General features: G+C 30.7%; 2 protein-coding genes across 2 annotated transcripts in view; both read left to right on the top strand.

Moving 5' to 3' along the window:
- puf (ubiquitinyl hydrolase 1 puf) overlaps positions 1–8,277 on the top strand; it is a 37,360-nt gene extending 29,083 nt beyond the window's left edge. Inside the window, exons 22-25 of the mRNA XM_075291482.1 lie at positions 552–1,515; positions 1,576–1,699; positions 1,776–1,989; positions 4,143–8,277. Of these exons, the coding sequence (XP_075147597.1) occupies positions 552–1,515; positions 1,576–1,699; positions 1,776–1,989; positions 4,143–5,218 (2,378 nt within the window). The 3' untranslated portion in view covers positions 5,219–8,277. The remainder of the gene's footprint in view (positions 1–551; positions 1,516–1,575; positions 1,700–1,775; positions 1,990–4,142) is intronic.
- A 6,913-nt stretch (positions 8,278–15,190) lies between these two features.
- MtnF (Metallothionein F) lies at positions 15,191–15,646 on the top strand. The gene is made up of 2 exons (XM_075288557.1): positions 15,191–15,323; positions 15,423–15,646. The coding sequence occupies exons 1-2, from the start codon at positions 15,299–15,301 to the stop codon at positions 15,569–15,571; spliced, it is 174 nt and encodes a 57-aa protein (XP_075144672.1). The 5' UTR covers positions 15,191–15,298; the 3' UTR covers positions 15,572–15,646.
- The last annotated feature ends 10,297 nt before the right edge of the window (positions 15,647–25,943 follow it).

Raw genomic sequence — 25,943 nt, 5'->3', positions numbered from 1 at the left:
TTTAGAAATAAAATGTTGATAAAATTTTCTGTAGAAATAAAATTTTGACAAAATGTTCTATAGAAATAAAATGTTGATAAAATTTTTTATAGAAATAAAATATTGACAACAATTGTTATAGAAATAAAATGATGATAGAATTTTCTGTAGAAAAATAATTTTGATAAAATTTTCTGTAGAAATACAATTTTGAGAAAATTTTCTATAGAAATTAAATTTTGAGAAAATTTTCTATAGAAATAAATTTTTGACAAAATAATCTATAGAACTAAAATTTTGATACAATTTTTTTATAGAAATAAAATGTTGATAAAATTTTCTATAGAAATAAAATTTTGACAAATTTGTCGATAGAAGAAAATCGTCATTTTCGTGGGAAAAATATTTGCAGGAGTTGTAAAGCTTTTTCAGCGATTTGCATTTCTTGTGTGTGTTTATTTATTACTTTGGAGATTTATTGAGCAATTATTTTAATTTTGACAGATAATGCTATAATCACTAATCCAAAAGTCCACATTATTAATGTATTACTGTTCTCTACAAATTTTTAGTCGACAATGAAGAGGATCGTCTCTTGGTCATTTACAATGGTGGTTTAGAGATGTGCTTTGAAGCTTTGCATACCTTACATTCCATGCATCACGAGGCCACTGCCTGCCATGTATCGGGTGATTTGCAAGAATTACTCAGCGAAATGGTTCTTCTCTTAAGTACTTTACGTTTAAGTACGCGTCTCGATAATACGGCCAGTAAGAAACAGCAACAACAATTGGAACAGCAAGTACAACAATTGCAAAAACAGCAGGAGCAGCTAAAACAACAGCAACAACAATCTCAACAGTCGCCACAGCAAACGCAACAGCAACAAAAAGAAAAACAATTGCAACAACAAATGCAACAGATACAGTTACAACAAATGCAACAACAATTGCAGCAACAACATTTCCTTAGGCAACATCAACAACATACGGCTCTGTTAAAGGGCCTACCAGATGCTGTCAAAAGGTTGGCCACATTTTTGAATACCTATAACCCACCAGAATTATTGCGCCTATCGTTGGATGTTTTGAAAGAGCTTGTGCGTAATCCAAATTTGGATATCACCAGTATACTAGCACCGATTCTTATAAACTGCCATCTATCGGCGGCGAGTGCTCCTCCAAATGCCATTGGTCCCTTGGGACCATATTTTCCTCGACGCGGTGGCAAGACAACATGGCCGGCTTTGACCAAAAATATGCCAAGACCACCAAGACCCATGGTACAAATGTGTATACCCCATAGTGAACTATTGCATCGTGGTGTAGATTTCGAGTACGATGCTCAAGTTGAGGCCTTCTATAGGCCCTATCATGACTTTTTAGATGTAATGATGCGTATGGCTGTAAATACAAATCAATTGAATGATACTCTAGTGCGATTAAGTTGTCTTGTTGCAATTGAAGCAGCACCATTGGGCTTTAATTTGTTCCCCAAATTCTGGGTGGGCATTTACAATAATAAAAGCACCAATAAGTAAGTTGATACAATTAGAGATCGGGAGATTTTGATCTTAATTTTTTTTTCCAATTTCAGATATGCTGAATTATTGCTTAATTGTCAATATTTAATTGAGTATATTCACACAATATTACGTGATTGTCGTGTTTCACTAAGTGATCAGTATATTAGAGGATTTTTGGAAATTTACTATCCCAAGGTAAATATTATGCGGATCATATTCTTAACGTTTATTTTTGTAATATTCAATTCTTTTTTTTTTGGTTTAATTTTAGGTTTCTTCTCAACTGCCCATAGCTCGCTTGCTCTATTCAATAAGTTATTCCATGCATTCTAAAGAGGATCTGGATGATTTATGTGGTGATTTGTTTGCCATTCGTGTATTTGCTCAATGTACTGGTATACCCGCCTCTGTACGCAAACAATTGAGGGGTTCCCTAAAGGCTTTGTTGTACAAAAGTTCCCGTTATCAAGAAATTGCAGAAGATGGTAAGTAATTTGTATAATGCATACAAATGAAAATTTCTAAAAATTGGCAAACCCCTTATTTTAAACAATTAAATACGGCCTTAAGTTGGGCCAGGTCGAATCTTAAATACCACCTTTGAAAACTCTTCGTCGGGTTACTTGAATTTGATGACAGATTCTCTGCCAAGCAAACATATATACCAACATGGGAGCTTTACCAAAACATGGATACCCTTAAATTTTGAATTTCACGCAAATTGGATAAAAACCGTGGTGTCTAGAAGCCCGAGAAGTCAAATTGGGAAATCGGGCTATATGGGGGCTATATCAAAACGTAGAGCGATACGCACCATATTCGGTGAACTTATGTCGCAAACCGAAGAAAATTAAGGTATCTAAAAGCCCAAGAAATCAAATCAGGAGATCGGGCTATATGGGGGATATATCAAAATGTGGACCAAATCACACCATATTTTTATTTATTTATTGTATCACATACAACAAGATTTACAATCTTATAATTACAGTATGTGATTAGACAAGTTTCTATAGCATTTGTCCACAAATTGGTAGTAAAACAGACAAGGGTATATATTGTAGATGTGCACGTGAGTAATATTTTACTCACGCACACTCACGACGGAAAAATCTTACGCACACTCGCGCATGATTTTTTTGGTTGGTTTCACGTTCACGCACACTCACGAAAAGAAAATTTGTACTCTCGCACACTCACGCACGAAAATGTCGTGACTCACGAAAAATACCGTGACTCACGAAAAATATCGTCACTCACGAGAAACGTCGTGAATCACGAATAATTTTATGAGTAATTTGCCTGAGGTACGTGTCTGAAATTATGAGCACGATTAAAATCGAGAGCGTTATTAAACTCTTAACATAGCAGGTATCACTAAAATTGTAAATGAATGAATTCTTAAGCGTTTTATGTTGGTGAGCGGGATTATTTTCGTGAACGTAATTCGTTACTCACGCACACTCACGAAGATATTATTTTCGTGACTCGCGCACGACATTTTGGATGGGTAATCACGGTTTTCGGTTTTGTATGGGGGCTATATCAAACTCTGGACCGATATAGGTTAGGTGGCAGCCCGATATTTCAGGCTCATTTACATTATACAGTCTCTCGTGATATCACAGAGGTGAACTTCTCTTATCACTGAGTGCTGCCCGATTTCATGTTAAGCTCAATGACAAGGGACGTCCTTATTATAGCCGAAGGCGTTCCACATTACAGTGAAACCACTTAGAGACTCTTGGAAACCATCAGAAATTTCACCAGAATTACAAACAATGCTAACCATTTTAACAAAATTCCATAGAAATAAAATTTTGACAAAATTTTCTATAGAAATAAAATTTTGACAAAATTTTCTATAAAAATAAAATTTAGACAAAATTTTCTATAGAAATAAAATTTAGACAAAATTTTCTATAGAAATAAAATTTTGACAAAATTTTCTATAGAAATAAAATTTTGATAAAATTATCTATAGAAATAAAATTTTGATAAAATTATCTATAGAAATAAAATTTTGACAAAATTTTCTATAGAAATAAAATTTTGACAACATTTTGTATTGAAATAAAACTTTGACAAAATTTTCTATAGAAATAAAATTTTGACAACATTTTCTATAGAAATAAAATTTTGACAAAATTATCTATAGAAATAAAATTTTGATAAAATTATCTATAGAAATAAAATTTTGATAAAATTATCTATAGAAATAAAATTTGTACAAAATTTTGTATTGAAATAAAATTTTGACAAAATTTTCTATAGAAATAAAATTTTAACAAAATTTTCTATAGAACTAAAATATTGACAAAATTTTCTATAGAAATGAAACTTTGACAAAACTTTCTATAGAAATAAAATTTTGACAAAATTTTCTATAGAAATAAAATTTGGATAAAATTATCTATAGAAATAAAATTTTGACATTTTGTATTGAAATAAAATTTTAACATATGTTTTAGTCTTATCCGAGATCTAATGATTGACGAGTTTTGATCCAGACGAACTCAGCATTGTTCGTAACTACTACTACTATTCTCTTTTAATTTGTGCCAAATCTATATAATGGACCACCATAGAAATACAATCTCATAATAATTTCTATTTATTTCTCTTTTTTCTGTTAAAGAATTGTTCCCCCATAAGAAACTTAAGTTGGACAATGAAGAAAATAAGGAATGTGATACATCTACAACTTCTAAGGATATTGCTAAAGATCAGAACGAGAATCAAAACGACGAGGCGATGGATGGTGACAACAATGGAGCTACAGACAACCAAGATATTGATAAAATTGCCTTTACGTGCCAAAAAAATGACGAAGGCGAAAATCAAATGCATGAGGAACCATCAAAGAAAGATGCAAAGGATTTTGAGGAAAATAAGAGTGAGGATAATAATAAACCGCTTAAGGATATCGCCGAAGACATTCAAAACACAGACAAAAGTAGTGATAAAGAGGCTAGAAAATCTCCCAGTAACGATAATAAATCATTGGAAGCACCAACAACATCTGCAGCGGCGGCGGCAGCAGCAGCAGCAACAAATTGTAAACAAACCGAGAAAAATACCAATAAAAAAGCTGCTGATGATCGTATTATGGACGAACATGATAAACGTATCAAACTTCTGTTGACCATGGAAACCTATATCAAAAGCATATTGATTTTAATGCAAAAAGAAGAAAGCAACTCTCCCAATTCAAACAATAATCAAGTGGCTTTAGATGAGACCATGGAAAGTGAACAGAATACAACACCCGTACCAGAGAGCAGTGATGAGGGTTGCGGTGGTGGAGGCAATAATTCCCAAGGCAGTGCCTTCAATTGTAATTCATCCTCCACTACCACTACAAATACGAGCACAACGAATAACAACAACAATACAAGTAGTAATAACATCACAATAACATCACCAGAAAGACCAAAATCATCTAAAGAAGATGATGTGGATGGTGATGATATTGAAAATCCATTGAAGTCGTGTAAAGATGAAAAATCAAATGCTGCTGCGAGTATTGGTGATTTAAACAATACCATCAGCCAAGATGATGAAACGCAAATACCACAGACACCTGAAATCACAGCAACCACAACGACAACAGCCACACATACCCAGAAAGCTTCTAGTGATGATATTATTAATTCAAATACAACCAGCATGGCCGCCTCAACGTCCACGGCTATAAATTCGCCGCAAATTTAGTTATCGTTTAATGATTTGTTAAATATTTTGTTTTTTGGCAAAATGCTAGATTAGCAGTGCTAAGCACATTTACACTCTTATATTACTATAATACAACTTCTATTGTAATTGCTTTCCTTTTTCCTTTTCTTTTTGTTTTTAATTTTTCCTTTTTTTATATATAAAGATTTTTCTTCTCACCAAAAAAAAAGTTGGCTGTAAATGGTTAATACCAGCTGCCATTCTATATCACTACTCTTTTATCACTACTCTTTTTTTAATTATTTTTATATGTTTTTTTAGTTATTATTTTTTATTTTATTTAAAGCTTTAAGCGAAAACATTTTTTTTAAACGTATATAGATTTTTTTTAATGCTAAGATTGTTATTAATTAATTTAACGATTTTGTTTATTATTTCCTATTTTTTTTAGTTTTTTATCTGTCCTTATAACTCTTACCAAAAAAAATCTTACTAGTTTCAAAAACACACAAATGGACAATGTTAAAATATTGGAAAGAGACTGAATGTGATAAGTCAATAAATTGTGGAAACCCGAATGAGTACGAGTATGTATGTATAAAAATTCATACCTTTAAGAAAAAATATGGTGTAAAAGATGAGCTGATTGCTGAATAACACATTCTAAAGGCACATAAAAAAATATGATTGTCCTCTTCCAAAAATTTTTAGTTTTTGCCTTTGTGGGCAACGCTAACAAAAATATGTTCGATGAACTTGGACTTTGTTTTTGTAATGGGACCAACTGTGACACAATGAGCTATAAATACAACGCTGTGTACATCAAACTGCCCCAATCGTTGCTTAATATCGAACAATAAATTTTTTATGTATATCATAATCGGCATTTCACGATTATCACTGACGGCCAATCGAAATTTTGATGTAGACCAAAATTTGCTCGAATAGCTCGAAGCATATACATTTTTGGACAATTTTTGTTCTACATCCTCACTATCGAAATTTGCAAATCGCTTTCCCTTAAAAAGTCTGGATTTCAAATGTCCCATATAAAAAAGGAGATTTAGGGAATTGTGTGAACATAGTAAAAAAATTTAACAGTTGCCTTTTTCCTTCGTAAAAATTATCTATAAATGAGAATTTAACGATAGTCTTTACATAAATGGTCTGTATTATTATTTGATGTTTAAAGTTTGTCTGTGGGTTAATGCTATGTTGGCTAAAATCGACTGGTCGAAATACGAAATAATATCACTGTCGGCCAATCGACATTTGATGTAGGCCAAAATTTGCTCGAACAGCTCGAAGCGTTCACATTTTTGGACAATTTTTTTTCTACATCCTCACTATTTGCAAATCGCTTTCCCATAAAAAGTCGGAATTTCAAATGTCCCAGATTTTGGGAATAGTTGTGAACATAGTAAAAAAAAAATTAACAATTGCCTTTTTCCTTCGTAAAAATTATCTATAAATGAGAATTTAACGATAGTCTTTACATAAATGGTCTGTATTTTTATTTGACGTTTAAAGTTTGTCTGTGGACAAAAGTTATGTTGGCTAAAATCGACTGGTCGAAATACGCAAAACAACCTTAGCCAAAATTTACTAATAGGCTTATATTTCCGTCAACAAATCAACTAGAGACATGCAATTGATGCTAATCTTTTTATGGTCCTGAATGTATTTTTATAACATTTTTATTTGGACTAAAATCGATAAATCGACTTTTAATATACACCAAATTGGACTTTAAGCACCAGTGAATGTGACGAACATTGTAACTAATCGACTGGGGATGCTAAAAGCGAAAATCGACTTCTCTCGAACTTTTGACTTGGACTTTTAGCACCAGTGAATGTGACGAACATTTTAACTAATCGACTGGGGATGCTAAAAATGAAAATCGACTTCTCTCGACCTTTTGACTAATCGATTTTTATAAAAAAAAAAATTGAAGAAAGTTAGCTCACAAAAAATTGAACTCAGTCTCATTGTAAACACAAAGTATCTTTAAAAGTTCGACATGGCCAATGTTAAAAAAAAAAAATATTTTCAAGATAATCTTATTTCAAGTATCATGAAAACTTGATTATTTAAATTTCAATAACAAGAAATTTTGATTGTCTTCACTTTGCCGATTAGTTGGAAGACGACTTTTGGTTTCTTAGGGTATATTTTTTGAATATTAAAATTTGACTGTTTTTCGGGTTACTGAGTTACTATCATTCCATTGCAACTTGTCCAATGGTGAGTTTTGGGGTTTTTTTCCTTAAAAAAATCTTCTGTATTTATATGATTTGCTATTACTTTTAGTTTCTTCCTATGTAAGTTAAAGAATTTCTGGCCTAAGGTCATGATTATTAAGAGAACAAAATAAAAAAATATGATGTTGAGAATAGAATAATAATAATAATAATAATAAAATAAAGATAAACTATAGAATTGTATATGAGACGAAAACTTGAAAAAAATTAAAATAAACAAATCAAAAAAAAATACAAGCAAATAAAAAAAATTCATACAATATGTAAAAAAACTATGTTTTCCATTCAATCTCGGCATAAATATATTTCTCAATATTTATATTTTATATGAAAAATAAACAAAACGATACAAGAACAACCCAAGGTTGTTCTTATATAAGCAAATAACCATAGAATCCATACAATTGAAAAAAAAAATTAAATAAAAATCTAATAGAAATAGATTTTAACTTAAAAAAAAGAAACAAAGTTGTTTATTAAAATCATTTATTTAATATAATTTAAGAATTATAAATGAAATAAAATTCTATAAGATTTTATATAAAATTACTGAAAACAATAGTAATAATAATAACGAAACGAAAACTTATATTTTTAACCATAAGTTAAACGGATATTAATATAAATATAATAAAACAAAAGTAGAAAACAATATTTTAAATTTGAAAAAAATTAGGTTATTCAAAACAAATAAAATTCTCTATAAAAATAACATGCATTCATATATAGACACAATCACACACATACACATCAGATATACAATATAAAATATAATAAATGTAATAAATGAAAACATCCAAATCCTGCAAAAAAAAAAAAAAAAAAAAAAAACAACACAGACAAACCATACCCTAATGCACTATTCTATTTTTACTCACCAAAAATAAAGAAACAAATAATATGCAAACATAATCATAAAGACAAACTTAATACACCACACACCAAACACATACCTAAACCCCCCAAACTGTAGCTAAAGAATAAAAAAAATATTTAATAATATTAATTATAAAAACAAAGATTCTTAAGTTTTCTATGGCTTTTTGTGTGAAATATTATTGATTGTGAAAAATATATAGCGCAGGTTCTTTGTTTAAGTCATTGACTTTTAAACACAATCCAAACAACAATAATAACTAAGACAAAAGATGCTATTGTTTTAAACATTGTTTATTTTGTGATTCGATTTATTATTGCTGCTCATATACATATTCATATTCTCTTCCTATAATCATTGTGTAAATCCTTATTCGTTTATCGTCCTAGTATAACTTATTTTGCTTTTATTATAGTTTTCCTAAAAAACAAAAAAACGAAATAAAAACGAGTAAAAACAATAATAGATATTATGATCTATTTGCCGAATGTAAGTGAAAATGGAAGTAATGAAATACATTTAATCATAATATTTTACATTTATATTTTTTAATAAATTAATTTTGAATATACTATTGTCATTACAAAAAAAAAATGTTTTTCTCGTATATACTTTGTAACGTGGTTGTCTTTCTGGGCTGAGGTAGGCTAGTGGCCGTCCAGGGTTACCTTTTAAGGATTCACAAACCTTACATAATAACACACTACTTTTATTCCTTTGCAGGTTTTTATTAACAATTCTTATTTATATACAATACAATTTTGGGTAAGGACAATGAGTGGGCTGAATGGGCGGCGACGACTGGTGGGGCTTCGACTATGAAATGTGGGCTGAGCTGGGTCGGACGATGACGAAGACTCGTGCAGTGCTGGTTTACGAATGGGCGATGTTGCTTGGTGATGATGATGAAACGGTGTCGGTGAATTTATTGGATACGATGATGAACGGTGTCGGTGATACGACGGTGGATACTACGGAGTTGACGATGGGGTCGGGCCGACGGTGTTCATGTACGGGGATGACGATGGTGTCGGGCCGACGTTGTTCGTGTGCGGTGGTTGTTGTTGTTGGTGTTGTAACAGTTTTTAATGTAGTTTCATCCATTTTGTTCTATGCTTGTGTAGTTCAGCTGGTAGCCAGATCAAGGAACTCTGCGACAAGGATGGGGTGTGTCCAGAGTGATCTGGTAGTGAGACGGGTAGGCTTAGCTGGGCAAGCAAAAAGGTGACGAGTGTCATGTGGCCCTTGATTACATATGGGACACACGTCAGCTACGCTGCTATCAATCACTGATAAGTATGAATTGAGGCGGCTGCACTTGCCTGATCTTAGTTGGGCCAAAACTACCCTTGTCTGCCGTGGGAGGTCTCTCCCCTCCGGTGCAATGGGCGGCGGTCGGACTCCGAGAACAGGATTAAACTTGTAGCTTCTCACCGCTTCAGCTACAGTATCCTCATGAATCCTGTTCAGACCTGTCTGGTATGCTGCCTGATCTAGAGGCTCTCTTTTGTAACGCTGGATCTCTGGCTCTAGAAGGTGAAGATCAACCCTTAAATTCCTGGGTGGAGGTTGTCTATCCACAAGATGGTGATTCGGATGACAACTTCGATGGCAACCCAAGAGGTACTGCTTTGACAACATGTAGTTGTGTCGACACACTGGGATGATCTTGGTCTCCGCATAAAGGTGATCCAGGGGTGTACTGCGGAGACATCCTGTTGCGGTTCTAAGGGCAGCGTTCTGACAGGTCTGTATGTTATTCCACTACGTATCGCTCGTTTGAGGTGTCCACACTGGCGGTGCATAGTTTACCACTGACCGGCCAATTGCCTTATATGTAGTTAACAAGGTTTCTTTGTTCGCACCCCAAGTGCTGTCGGCAAGCGACTTGAGGACCTTGTTTCTACCGCGGAGCTTATCACAAATTGCAGTGGCATGGGCGGACGACTTATAAAGGCTGTGGAATGTGACCCTGAGAATCTTGGGGTAATTTGTTGTCGGAATTGTTTCGTCATCGACTCTGACATTCAACTGCCTGCGTACTTCCGCCGTCCATGTAGTGAATAGTGTGGCTGAGGATTTGGTGGAAGATATCCTCAAATTTCTTGCAGTGAAATAACTGGTAAGATCAGCGAGGTAGACATTTAATCGATCGCAAATGTGCCGGAGATATCACCACGCCCTGGGGAATTCCCTTTTTAACTCTACGGGGTTTTGACTTCTTGTCCCTGAATTCCACGTACGACTGGCGTCCACACATATAATTCAGAACCCAACGCTTCGTTCCTACCGGTAGGGACGTGTTCTCGATGTCCTCGAATAATGTGGCATGGTTGACCGTATCGAACGCTTTCGATTAGTCAAGCGCCACGAGGACCGTCCTATGACACGGCTTGGGTTGATTAAGTCCCCTATTGATATGTGTCGAAATGGCATGTAAGGCTGTCGTCGTACTGTGTACCTTACGGAATCCATGTTGATGGTGGGCAGCTTGAAAATTCTCCACAAGGCTGGGGAGGAGTAGTGTCTCAAGTGTCTTGGCTACTGGCGAGAGAAGGGATATCGGTCTGTACGATTCACCTTTACTCGAATCTTTGCTTGGCTTCAGTAGTGGAATCACTCTTCCCATCTTCCAGACATCGGGTATAATAAGTGATTCCAAGGACAAATTGAGGAGTCTGGTCAGGTACTCAACTCCCAGTATTCCCAGATGCTTCAGCATTAGCATTGAAATTCTGTCGGGGCCCAGCGCCTTAGATGGTTTCGCGCTGTTGATGACTTCGGCTGCGGTAAATTGTGGTGTGTCGTCGGCTCGGAGACCACGTATGCGACGAGTGGCTCTCCTATTCGCTCTATCACTCTCGGGATGCTCGACAAACAGTTGGTTGAAGTATTTGGCGCATCTATTCGGATCAGTCACAGTCACGTCGCCAAAGGTGTCTGAAATCCCATCATCCCTTGATGACGGTGGTATCGGCTGGTGGTGTTCGTGTACGGGGATGACGATGGTGTCGGGCCGACGGTGTTCGTGTGCGGTGATGACGGTGCGGACGACTAGAGGTGTGCGCGTGACTGAAATTTCACTCACACTCACGCACATTCACGAAGCAAAATGTTTATTCACGCACTCTCACGCACGATTCGTGTGACCGCCTATCCCACTCACGCACGCACGAACTACTTTCAAAGACTCACGCACGATTCACGACATTTCACGTGATTCACGAGACTCACGACATTTTCCAAACGGAAATCAGCAAAGGTAACAAAATTCAAAAATAGATTATAGTTCGAGAGCTAAATTAATTTCAGTTAAGATACGGGTATGAATTAAATTTTGATTTTTTCGTGAGCATGATTTTGCAGAAATGTTATTCACGCACATTCACGAGCCGATGTTATTTTTCACGCACGCTCACGCACGACATATTTATTTTAGTCCCATTCACTCACATTCACGAATGTTGATTTGTATTTTGTTCACGACTCACGCGATTCACGCGGGAATCACGAGTGTCACGAGAATTTTGCCAAAATTTTATTTCTATAGAAAATTTTGTCATAATTTAATTTCTATAGAAAATTTTGTCAAAATTTTATTTCTATAGAAATTTTATTTCTATTTCAAAATTTTATTTATTTATTTCAAAATTTTATTTTTAAAGAAAATTTTATCAAAATTTTATTTCTATAGAAAATTTTATCAAAATTTTATTTCCATAGATAATTTTATCAAAATTTTACTTCTATAGAAAATTTTATCAAAATTTTATTTCTATAGAAAATTTTATCATAATTTTATTTCTATAGAAAATTTTGTCAAAATTTTATTTCCATAGAAAATTTTATGAAAATTTTATTTGTATAGAAAATTTCGTTAAAATTTTATTTCTGTAGAAAACTTTATCAAAATTTTAATTCTATAGAAAATTTTGTCAAAATTGTATTTCTATAGAAAATTTTGTCAAAATTTTATTTCTGTAGAAAACTTTATCTAAATTTTAATTCTATAGAAAATTTTGTCAAAATTTTATTTCTATAGAGATTTTTGTCAAAATTGTATTCCTACATCAATCATTTCAAAAAAGTCTCGTGCCGATTGGTCAAAAGAAATGCACAAAAAGTACGATCGTGTTGCTTCGAAACAGGTTTTGCAAAAACTGGACATATCGCAATCGAACTTCTACAACAACGCAGAACAGTCAATTTTGAATGGTACATAACCATTTGGTGGCCAGCTATCTTCCAAGAAATCAGGATAACCAACAGTCGTAGACGGATCACTCTTCAATGGTGCTTCGACCATTGGTTCAAACGCCTACAAAAGTGTATAGATCTTAATGTGGAATATTTTGTTTTTAGGTTTTAACAAAGATATGTGTGTTTTAATTAACAATTTTGATTATTTTAGTAAAAGTAATCGCGAAAATAAAGTGTTTTTCAACTCGAAAACCGAACATGGTACCCATTCTAATTACGAAATATAAAAGACAACCCTCGCATATTTGCTAACGAAAATTTCGTGAGCCTTTATTGTCGATTATTTACATTTTACTCCAATAAAAAAATACATGGCAGAATTGTGTGTTGCCACATTTGGTAGAATTTTACCAAAACTGGTAGATTTTTTACTGTTTGGTAGATTGGTAGAATTTTAATATTTTAATAGATTTAGCAAAGTGCTCATCTCCAACTAAGAGGTAATCTACAAATTTTTGTAAAATTTTGACAAAATTTTCTATAGACATAAAATGTTGACAAAATTTTCTATAGACATAAAATTTTGACAAAATTTTCTATAGAAATAAAATTTTAACAAAATTTTCTATAGAAATAAAATTTTGACAACATTTTCTATAGAAATAAAATTTTAACAAAATTTTCTATAGAAATAAAATTTTGATAAAATTTTCTATAGAAATAAAATTTTGATAAAATTTTCTATAGAAATAGAATTTTGACAAGATATTCTATAGAAATAGAATTTTGACAAAATTTTCTATAGAAATAAAATTTTGAAAAATTTTTCTATAAATATTAAATTTTGGCAACATTTTCTATAGAAATAAAATTTTAACAAAATTTTCTATAAACATTAAATTTTGACAAAATTTTCTATAGAAATAAAATTTTGACAAAATTTTCTATTAACATTAAATTTTGACAAAATTTTCTATAGAAATAAAATTTTGACAAAATTTCCTATAGAAATAAAATTTTAACAAAATTTTCTATAGAAATAAAATTTTGACAACATTTTCTATAGAAACAAAATTTTCTATAGAAATAAAATTTTGATAAAATTTTCTATAGAAATAAAATTTTGACAAGATATTCTATAGAAATAAAATTTTGACAAAATTTTCTATAGAAATAAAATTTTAACAAAATTTTCTATAAGCATTAAATTTTGACAAAATTTTCTGTAGAAATAAAATTTTGACAAAATTTTCTGTAGAAATAAAATTTTGACAAAATTTTCTATATAAATAAAATTTTGACAAAATTTTCCATAGACATAAAATTTTGACAAAATTTTCTATAGAAGTAAAATTTTCATAAAATTATCTATAGAAATAAAATTTTGACAAAATTTTCTATAGACATAAAATTTAGAAAAAAATTCTATAGAAATAAAATTTTGACCAAATTTTCTATAGAAATAACATTTTGACAAAATTTTCTATAGAAATAAAATTTTGACAAAATTTTCTACAGTAATAAAATTTTGACAAAATTTTCTATAGAAATAAAATTTTGACAAAATTTTCTATAGAAATAAAATTTTGAAAAAATTTTCTATAGAAATAAAATTTTGATTAAATTTTCTATAGAAATAAAATTTTGACAAAATTTTCTATAGTAATAAAATTTTGAAAAAATTTTGTGTAGAAATAAAATTTTGACAAAATTTTCTATAGACATTAAAATTTAACAAAATTTTCTATAGAAGTAAAATTTTGAGAAGATATTCTATAGAAATAAAATTTTGAGAAGATATTCTATAGAAATACAATTTTGACAAAATTTTCTATAGCAATAAAATTTTGACAAAATTTTCTATAGAAATAAAATCTTAATAAAATTTTAACAAAATTTTCTATAGAAATAAAATTTTGTCAACATTTTCTATAGAAATAAAATTTTGATAAAATTGTCTATAGAAATAAAATTTTGACAAAATTTTCTATAGAAATAAAATTTTGATAAAATTTTCTATAGAAATAAAATTTTGACAAAATTTTCTATAGAAATAAAATTTTTACAAGATATTCTATAGAAATCAAATTTTGACAAAATTTTCTATAGAAATCAAATTTTGACAAAATTTTCTATAGAAATAAAATTTTGATAAAATTTTCTATAGAAATAAAATTTTGACAAAATTTTCTATAGACATAAAATTTGGACAAAATTTTCTATAGAAATAAAATTTTGACAAAATTTTCTATAGAAATAAAATTTTGACAAAATTTTCTATAGAAATAAAAAAGGAAAAATATTTTTTGTTCGGTAGTTTTTTGGTAAAATTTTCTCCAAATTTTGGTAGATTATTTTTGGCTCGAGTGGCAACCGAAATTTCAACTATCCATACGAAATACATTGCTAACGGAAGTTTCTTGTGGCGTTGTTATCGACTGTTTACATTTTACTTCCATTAGAAATAAAAGGTAAAACTATGTTATTAACACAAAAAAATCCATACCGGTTTTCAACTGTACATACTGTATTATCGGCATTCAAATGAAAACGTCATTTGAGATATACACGTTTTTATCTGCAAATTTGTAAAACTTGTTGGATTATAAGGAAAACGAAAGCTATATAATTATAATGGTATGTTATAAAAAATCGATAGTGGCGATAAAGCGAACATGCGCATTGCTTAGAATATATCCTTAGGAGGTAGAGATACAAGGATTCACCACATCTGAATATTTCATAGCAGAGATAACTCATATTTTGAATAAAACAAAAATGCCTTGCAAGGGATGCGAAAAAGGTTAGTAGTGAATTTAAATTTAAAATGTCCACCAGTCCATGATTCAAAACAAATTCTAATGAAAAAAGAGAAATTGTATATACATTTTGTTTTTCACAGATTGTAAATGTACAACATCCAAATGCGATGAACGTTGTAAGTGTGCCAAAGGTAATAAATGTAATTGTATGTCAGATGGCAATGAAAAGGATAATGCGGCTGCCGGCTCTGGAGAAACTTGTTGTAGCAAACAGACCAAAAGTGATTAAACGTTTTTGTTTTACATAAAAAATAATCAAAAATGCATTAACGTTGATATGAAATAAAACATTGATACATATAAAGGGTGATTCTTTTGAGGTTAGGATTTTCATGCATTAGTATTTGACAGATCACGTGGGATTTCAGACATGGTGTCAAAGAGAAAGATGCTCAGTATGCTTTGACATTTCATCATGAATAGACTTACTAACGAGCCACAACGTCGAATTTTCAGTGAATGGGCCCTAGAAAAGTTGGCAGAAAATCCGCTTTTTTATCGACAAATTTTGTTCAGCGATGAGGCTCATTTCTGGTTGAATGGCTACGTAAATAAGCAAAATTGCCGCATTTGGAGTGAAGAGCAACCAGAAGCCGTTCAAGAACTGCCCATGCATCCCGAAAAATGCACTGTTTGGTGTGGTTTGTACGCTGGTGGAATCATTGGACCGTATTTTTTCAAAGATGCTGTTGGACGCAACGTTACGGTGAATGGCGATCGCTATCGTTCGATGCTAACAAACTTTTTGTTGCCAAAAATGGAAGAACTGAACTTGGTTGACATGTGGTTTCAACAAGATGGCGCTACATGCCACACAGCTCGCGATTCTATGGCCATTTTGAGGGAAAACTTCGGAGAACAATTCATCTCAAGAAATGGACCGGTAAGTTGGCCACCAAGATCATGCGATTTGACGCCTTTAGACTATTTTTTGTGGGGCTACGTCAAGTCTAAAGTCTACAGAAATAAGCCAGCAACTATTCCAGCTTTGGAAGACAACATTTCCGAAGAAATTCGGGCTATTCCGGCCGAAATGCTCGAAAAAGTTGCCCAAAATTGGACTTTCCGAATGGACCACCTAAGACGCAGCCGCGGTCAACATTTAAATGAAATTATCTTCAAAAAGTAAATGTCATGGACCAATCTAACGTTTCAAATAAAGAACCGATGAGATTTTGCAAATTTTATGCGTTTTTTTTTTTTTTAAAAAGTTATCAAGCTCTTAACAAATCACCCTTTATAAAAAACAAATCCGGTCTTTGTTTTTTTTTGTAAAACCAATATATTTGGATATTTTATGAGGACCCACAAAAATTATCCTACACCCAAAGAAAGTTGCTTGTAGAGACAGCAGAAAATCTGTTGAAAAAGGGAAAGTTTGCCGACATAGCAATCATTGCTTGATATTCTTTAAACTCGGTTACAATAAAACATGTTTTAGTTTTTTATAGCAAAGCAAACATTTCCATTAAATTGATCCAATTAATTTTTAATTGTAATTTCTTCAATCACAGAAATGATAGTATCAATCTCCAAAGTCAATTAAAAAATTAATTGATTATTAAAATTAATTCAATTAAAAAATTTGTTGAATCAATCGAATTATTAATTTTGAAAAACTTTTTGGTGTTCGATCGAAACTGTGATTCAACCTACGACCCTATGTATGCAAGACGCGCATGCTAACCATTACACCACGGTGGCTCCCTACCAGTATTGCCAGTATTTTTCTGGCTCTTGTCCCCAAATTATGATGTTTTCGTCCCCAAAAATCCCCAATATAAACTTAAATTCCTCACAAAAATCCCCAATACATTTTTGACAAGTTTTTTTTTTGAAAAAAAAAAATAAAATAAAGCAAAAAGCTCTGCTGTAGAAAATCAACTCAATTCAACAAGCTGCAATAATATCAAGATTTCGAACCACAACTCCTGGTAATCGTCTTCCAAATGCTGGAGGTATAACAATGGGAGTTTGGTCGCCTTGTATTTATGAACGAAAATTTACTTCTAAATATTCAAGTAGTAAAATTAGGGGTTAGACACGATGCCAAAGTTGGTAGAATTCTACCAGAAACGATAGATTTTTTTATTGTTTGGTAGATTGGTAGAATTTTTGATGTTTTGGTAGATTTTGTAAAAATAAATTTTCTATAGAAATAAAATTCTGACAAAATGTTCTACATAGAAATAAAATTTTGAGAAAATTTTCTATATAGAAATAAACTTCTGACAAAATTTTCTATATAGAAATAAAATTTTGACCAAATTATCTATAGAAATAAAATTTTGAGATAATTTTCTATACAAGAAAAAATTTGACATAATTTCAATAGAAATAAAATTTTCACAAAATTGTCTATATAGAACTAAAATTTAGAGATAATTTTCTATACAGAAAAAAATTGACAAAATTTTCTATAGACAAATAAAATTTTGAGATAATTTTTTAATACAGCAAAAAATTTTGACAAAATTTTATATAGAAATAAAATTTTGACAAAAGTTTTTATAGAAATAAAATTTTGACAAAAGTCTTTATAGAAATAAAATGTTGACAAAAGTTTTTATAGAAATAAAATTTTGGCAAAATTGTCTATAGAAATAGAAATTTGACAAAATTTCTTATATACAATTTTGTTAAAAAAGATTAAACCGATTTCTCGAAAAAAAAACCCACAAAAATCCTGAAAAAAACATAATTCAAATCCAGAGAAAAGTGAAGGTTCAAATTTAATTGCGTCACCTATGTGTGATTGTGAAGTGGATAATTCATCCGAGGAACGCCGATATGAGACAAATAAGACTATAATACCCACCAAAGTTAAGAATGGAAGTCAGTCAAATGGCTCTTCACCAACTATTAACAAAAAAAATTCATGATGCAGTTTAAAAACTGATGTGCGTGGTATAGAAATAAAATTTTGACAAAATCTTCTATGGAAATAAAATGTTGACAAAATTTGACAACATTTTCTATAGAAATAAAATTTTGTCAAAATTTTCTATAGAAATAAAAATTTGACAAAATTTTCTATAGAAATAAAATGTTGACAAAATCTTCTATGGAAATAAAAATTTGACAAAAATTTACAAAATTTTCTATAGAAATAAAATTTTGACAATATAGAAATAAAAATTTGACAAAATTTTCTATACAGAAATAAAATTTTGAGATAATTTTTTAATACAGCAAAAAATCTTGACAAAATTTTATATAGAAATAAAATATTTTTTTGGAAATAAAATTTTGACAAAAGTTTTTATATAAAAAAATTTTTGGCAAAATTGTCTATAGAAATAGAAATTTGACAAAATTTCTTACAAACAATTTTGTTAAAAAAGATTAAACCGATTTCTCAAAAAAAAACCCACAAAAATCCCCAAATTTATGGAAATTCCCCACCAAGTCTCCAACTCAGAAATTTTGTCGCCACTCGCGAATAAAAATCCCCAATTTGGGGAAAAATCCCCAATACTGGCAACAATGCTTCTACGGTGATATAAAACTAGTGCGATTAGAGTCAAAATCGCGCTGGAACTTCTAATGGTGGGGACTTGTTTTATGTCTACTAGTAGGTTAGTAGAAATATGGACTGAATTGATCCATTTAATTGCATAACATTGACATGCCATTTGTAACATATTAAAATATTGATTTTCGACCATAATTTCGGGCAGGCATATAAACGTCGAAGCATGGCTGAATAAAGAGGTTGAATCACGATTACAAAAACAAAAATTTCAATATGTTGTTAACAATTTTAAGAAGTCAAAGTCAGCTGATAAATAAAAGAATCGTATGGCATTGGTAAAAGTGGCAATTATTTATTCTGAAAAAAAGTGAAGGTTCAAATTTAATTGCGTCACCTATGAGTGATTGTGAAGTGGATAATTCATCCGAGGAACGCCGATATGAGACAAATAAGACTATAATACTCACCAAAGTTAAGAGTGGAAGTCAGTCAAATGGCTCTTCGCCAACTATTAACAAAAACAGTTCATGATGCAGTTTAAAAACTGATGTGCGTGGTATTTTGGGACTGGAATATGTTATGTTTTGGGACTGGAATAGAAATAAAATTTTGTCAAATTTTTCTATAGAAATAAAGTTTAAAATTTTGGAAATATTTTGTATAGAAATAAAATTTTGACAATATTTTGTATAGAAATAAAAATTTGACAAAATTTTCTATAAAAATAAAATGTTGACAAAATCTTCTATGGAAATAAAAATTTGACAAAAATTTACAACATTTTCTATAGAAATAAAATTTTGACAATATTTTGTATAGAAATAAAAATTTGACAAAATTTTCTATAGAAATAAAATGTTGTCAAAATTTTCTAGAGAAATAAAGTGTAGCTTAACCAACCAATTTTGACAAAATTTTCTATAGCAATAAAATTTTGACAAAATTTTCTATAGAAATAAAATCCAATGAAGGTATATAAATAAAAATTTGACAAAATTTTCTCTAGAAATAAAATGTTGTCAAAATTTTCTATAGAAATAAAATTTTGACAATATTTGGTATAGACATAAAAATTTGACAAAATTTTCTATAGAAATAAAAATTTGACAAAATTTTCTATAGAAATAAAATTTTGTGAAAATTTTCTATAGAAATAAAAATTTGACAATATTTTGTATAGAAATAAAAATTTGACAAAATTTTCTATAGAAATAAAATTTTTTCAAAATTTTCTATAGAAATAAAGTGTAGCTTAACCAACCAATTTTGACAAAAATTTTCTATAGCAATAAAATTTTGACAACATTTTCTATAGAAATAAAATCCAATGAAGGACTGGGGAATTCTTCCCACTTAAATATGAGCTAAATTATTAGTTTTTGTACCCAAAAGAGTAGCAAAAACTGAATTCCAATAACACCCAACAATAACAATGCAGCAATTTTAAATTAAGCCAAACGAAGTTTCAACATCACACAAAACGGCGAAGAAAGCAACTACAGGGATTGATGGCAACAACAACAACAATGATGTGAAGTCTGAGTAAGATTTTCCACTTCCACAAAAGTTGAAGGTACCACCAATAATCATAAGTTTTGTTGGGTATAGTAATACAATTTTCACAAAATTTTCTATAGAAATAAAATTTTGGTAAATTATTTTTGGGGATCGGCTATATATAACTATAGACCGATATGGACCAATGTACCAAATTTCACCACGTACCGGGTTGAATGAATTTTGCTCCTCCAATAGCTCCGGAGGTCAAATTTGGGGATCGGTTTAAATGGGGGTTATATAATTAAGACCGGTGTGGACCAATTTTTGCATAGTTGTGAGACCATATACTTACACCACTTACCAAATTTCAGCCGGATCGGGTGCATTTTGCTCTTCCAAGGGGCTCCGGAGGTTAAATCTGGGGATCGGTTTATATGGGGGCTATATATAATTATGGGCCGATGTGGACCAAGTTTTGCATAGTTGTTAGAGACCATATACAGTGAAACCTCTGAAAGGTGGACACCCACGGTGGCCTTAATTTTGTCCATCTTTGAGAGGTGTCCAGGTATGAGAGGTTAATTTTAATGTGTGAATATAGCAAACGTCCCCAGACAACTGTCCATGTTTGGGAGGTGTCCGGGTTTCAGAGTGTCCAAGTTTGAGAGGTTTCACTGTACTTACATCATGTACCAAATTTCAACCAGATCGTACGAATTTTGCTTCTCCAAAAGGCACCGGAGGTCAAATCTGGGGATCGGTTTATATGGGGGCTATATATAATTATGGACCGATGTGAATCAATTTTTGCATAGTTGTTAGAGACCATATACTTACACCACTTACCAAATTTCAGCCGGATCGGATGAAATTTACTTCTCTTAGAGGCTCCGCAAGCCAAATCTGGGGATAGGTTTATATGGGGGCTATATATAATTATGGACTGATTTGGACCAATTTTTGCATGTTTGTTAAAGACCATATAGTAGCACCATGTACTAAATTTCAGTCGGATCGGATAAAATTTGCTTCTCTTAGAGACTCCACAAGCCAAATGGGGGATCGGTTTATATGGGGGCTATATATAATTATGGACCGATTTGGACCAAATTTTGCATGGCTGTGAGACACCATATACTAACACCATTTACCAAATTTCAACCGGATCGGATGAATTTTGCGCCTCCAAGAGGCTCCGCAAGCCAAATCTCAGCGTCGGTTTATATGGGGGCTATACGTAAAAGTGGTCCGATATGGCCCATTTTCAATACCATCCGACCTACATCAATAACAACTACTTGTGCCAAGTTTCAAGTCGTTAGCTTGTTTCGTTCGGAAGTTATCGTGATTTCAACAGTACGGACGGACGGACATGCTTAGATCGACTCAGAATTTCACCACGACCCAGAATATATATACTTTATGGGGTCTTAGATCAATATTTCGATGTGTTAAAGTAAAAGTTAATATACCCTCCATCCTATGGTGGAGGGTATAATAATTGGATCAATTAATTTCGTTATTGAATCAGAAAAAAATGTTCTGTATATAGAATTGTGTCCTAGTTTAATTTATTTGCTTAAAATTTGAAATATACAGTTATTTTAGACCCCTAAAATACTAAGATTTATCAGTGTGCAATTCGTGTCATATCTGTTTATTTTGGAGATCCTCCAAATAGAAATACCATTGGAGTGCTATTAAAATGAGATTTAGTTAGATTGCCGCGGTTGCCACTTGAACCAAAAATTTGGACAATTGTCTTCCAACTTTTGCTGTATTAACAAATTAAAATCAACCTTTTTAACTGGGTACCTTCCAAATGTGGACAAAATTTAGGCGATCACTTCTGAGAGGTTTCACTGTATTAAGAATATGTCTGGTATTTGCTAACAAGTCTGAATATTTTTAAAAATTATGACATAAAAGCACACAAAATATTTGCTTTAGGAGGTTTTAAGGATATTAGTGGGCACCCATTTCTACACTACATGCTCCATTTGTAATACTCTGGCACCTACTTCAATAAGAAGGAGAAATCTCTACAAATAAAGAAAATTTCTAGAAATTTCCCACCAAATCCCCATCAAAATTTCGTCCTTATCCACGAAAGAAAATTCCCAATTTGAGGAAATCCCCATCACTGAATTACATACATTAAACGTTCATAATGAAACAAAAAAAATCAAATAAGTATTTAAGTTTTTTGTAAGGATTTTAATTTATTTTTTTTAATGTATTTAACTAATTTTCAATTTAAACATTGTTTTAAATTCATTCAATAGAATATTTTTGCAACAGTTACTGTTGCACTCCAATTCATTTTTTTACCGATGTTGCATTTTCTTTTTGTTTTTCAGATTTTTTTGTTTTGTATTTTGAATCGCAAGTCCTTAACGCAAACTTAGGATTTCTATTTCATACCTTAACCATGAGTGGATATGTATAAAATAATATATATATTATGAATATATTTGTATGTAAATTAATAAAAAATATAATATATATAGTATGTGTTTAATTAACAGAAATATCAGTAAAAAAAATAACAGATAAAATTATTATTTATATATAAAAAATTCTCAATTTTAAGAAGAAAAAAAAAAAGAAAAACAAAAATGGTACATTACACAGTATTTCTTAAATATTCTTAATGACACATTAAAAGAAAATTAAATTAAAGCAAAAAAAAAATCTACTTACACATTCACAACTAACAAGTGAATTTTGTGGTTTTTCAAAAAAAAAATTCTTTAATATTTTAATGGGAATTATGGTATGGTATGAATGCCAATGTATGCATGCAGTAATGTAAGTATTTAGTAAGATTGTAAACGAAATCAAAACGATTGCTTTATATCGATCAGATAAGATCTGAATTTATGGGGACTGGTTGCACACACACACACACGCATATGTCTATGAGAATTAAACAATGAATGCTTGTTAACGCCAGCGCTTTGTTTTTCGTGTTTTTTTTTTTTTGAAAATAATTAATATTTGAAATGGTTTTCCTTTTTTATTTATTTCTCTTCTCTCCACTATAATTATTAATTTAAGCATAATTTTTAAACTAGAGATTTTTTTGTTTTGTTTATATTTAATTTATTATAAATTTATGTGGCTAAGTTAAATAAAAAAATAACAAGGAGATATTAGGATTAAAAAAAAAACAAAAATTCCGGATACAAAATAGTAGGTATGTGGTGTGTGAAAATTCAGGATACCAGCTCATAAATCGTTTAAGTCATTGTGATCCACAAAAGGCTCTATGAATAAAATAAATCTCTAAGAATTAAGTCCCAATGAAGGAGGTGTCAAAATTATTGCAATTTCCATGTAAAGGAAATTTAGTTAATTTCATTTGAGGAATTAATTTAAAAATACTCCAAAAAAATATTAAAGAAATAAATTCCAGTATGATTATGAGTGGGATTTCATTTTCCGTTTTCCTATTTTTTTACCCAAAATATTTTGAAAAGCATCTAGTCAAAAGAAAATTGGACACATTTCTAAACTATTTTGGAGCTTTTTTCACGTTTGAAGTGAAATTTCAAAATTTAGTATTATATTTAGGAATTGGATTCATAGCCTTCAGCTTTAAAAGTTTTCCCCCAAAAAATATTAGAAAAAAGTAAATAGGAATCCGAATGTATTTTGGAGAATTTTTCCCTTTAAACAGACATTAAAAAATGTGGAGACTAATTTCTTATTTTTTTTTTCTAAAATATTTTGGCGTTATTTCTTACACTTCTTTTTTCTTTTTTTCTAAAATATTTTGGCGTTATTTCTTACACTTGCAACGTAATATCAAATTTGAGAACTTATTTCTCATTTGGAGAATTGGATTCGTAGCCTTTCCTTTTATGAATTTCATTTGAAGAATTAATTCTAAATTCTCCAAAACTTTGAAAAGAATAATTTTTAATTTTCTTGGGGTTTACCCAAAATATTAGAACGCATCTAGTCCCAAAATACTAGGCAAGAAAAATGGACAAATTGGAATCCGAACTAATTTTGAAGAATATTTCCTCTTAAACCGAAATTTTAAAATGTGAGGACTTATTTCTCATTTTTTTTTCTAAAATATTTTGGCGTTATTTCTTCCACTCAAAACGAAATTTCAAATGCGAGGACTTATTTCACAATTTTTGGGGAATTTGATTTTCCTGTTTTTTTTTTACTCAAAATATTTTGAAAAGTATCTAGTCAATAGAAAATTGGAAATATTTCTAAACTATTTTGAAGCTTCTTTTAAAATTAAAAGTGAAATTTCAAAATTTAGGATTATATTTAGGAATTTGATTCATAGCCTTCCCCTTTAAAAATTTTTCCCCAAAATATTAGAACGCATCTAGATAAAACAAAATTGGAATCCGAACGTATTTTGGAGAATTTTTCCTTTTAAACCGAAATTTAAAAATATCATTTCTTATTTTTTTCTAAAATATTTTGACGTTATTTCTTACACTTGAAACGTAATATCTAATTTGAGGACTTATTTCTCATTTGGGGAATTCGAGTCATAGCCTTTCCTTTGAAGAATAAGAAAATTTAGTTAATTTCATTTGAAGAATTAATTCTAAATTCTCCAAAACTTTCAAAGGGATTTAATTTTTCGTTTTCTTGGGTTTTACCCAAAATATTAGAACGCACCTAGGTAAGAAAAATGGAAAAATTGGAATCCGAACCTATTTTGGAGAATATAGCATCTTAAACCGAAATTTAAATATGTGAGGACTTATTTCTCAATTTTTTCTAAAATATTTTGGCGTTATTTCTTCCACTTAAAACGAAATTTCAAATGTGAGGACTTATTTCTCATTTTTTGGGGAATTGGATTTTCCTTTTAAGAATAGGAAAATTTAGTTAATCTCATTTGAAGAATTCAAACTTTCAATGGGTTTTCATTAGAACACATCTAGTAAAAAAAAAAATAGAAATAATCCGAACCTATTTTGAAGCTATTGCTATTTATTTTGGATAATATATTCTCTTAAACCGAAATTTAAAAATGTGAGGACTCATTTCTCATTCTTTTCTAAAATATTTTGGCGTTATTTCTTCCACTTAAAACGAAATTTCAAATGTGAGAAGTTATTTCTCATTTTTTGGGGAATTGGATTTTCCTTTTAAGTATAGGAAAATTTAGTTAATCTCATTTGAAGAATTCAAACTTTCAATGGGTTTTCATTAGAACACATCTAGTAAAAAAAAATTGGAAATAATCCGAACCTATTTTGAAGGTATTTCCCCATTTAAATCGAAATTTAAAAATGTGATGCGATATTTCACATTTTTTCTTGTGGAATTTTATTCATAGTCTTCCCCTTTTAAATCTAACATATTTCGATATATAAAGCTTTACCCTTTTCATTGTGGGGGGAGGGGGAAAGAGTTTGAGAAGGGGGGGGTGAAAACTTATTTTTTTAAACTACATTTTTTTTGTATTCATAGAAAAAGACCAACTGTTTTGTGTTGTGTTGTAAAAATTCATATTCATTTTGCTGAATTGGAAGTTTGATTTGCCGATTTCTTAGATTTTCGCTTTTTACGATTTGAAACCGTAATATTTGTCCCAGTCCCAAATGATGATGCTGCTGTTGTTGTTGCCCCTCCCAATAAT

Source organism: Haematobia irritans, chromosome 1 (genome assembly GCF_050003625.1).
Source record: "Haematobia irritans isolate KBUSLIRL chromosome 1, ASM5000362v1, whole genome shotgun sequence".
In the NCBI taxonomy this organism is placed as follows: domain Eukaryota; kingdom Metazoa; phylum Arthropoda; class Insecta; order Diptera; family Muscidae; genus Haematobia; species Haematobia irritans.
Note: the sequence above shows the minus strand (reverse complement) of the source record. Positions and strands in the feature narration are given on the sequence as shown.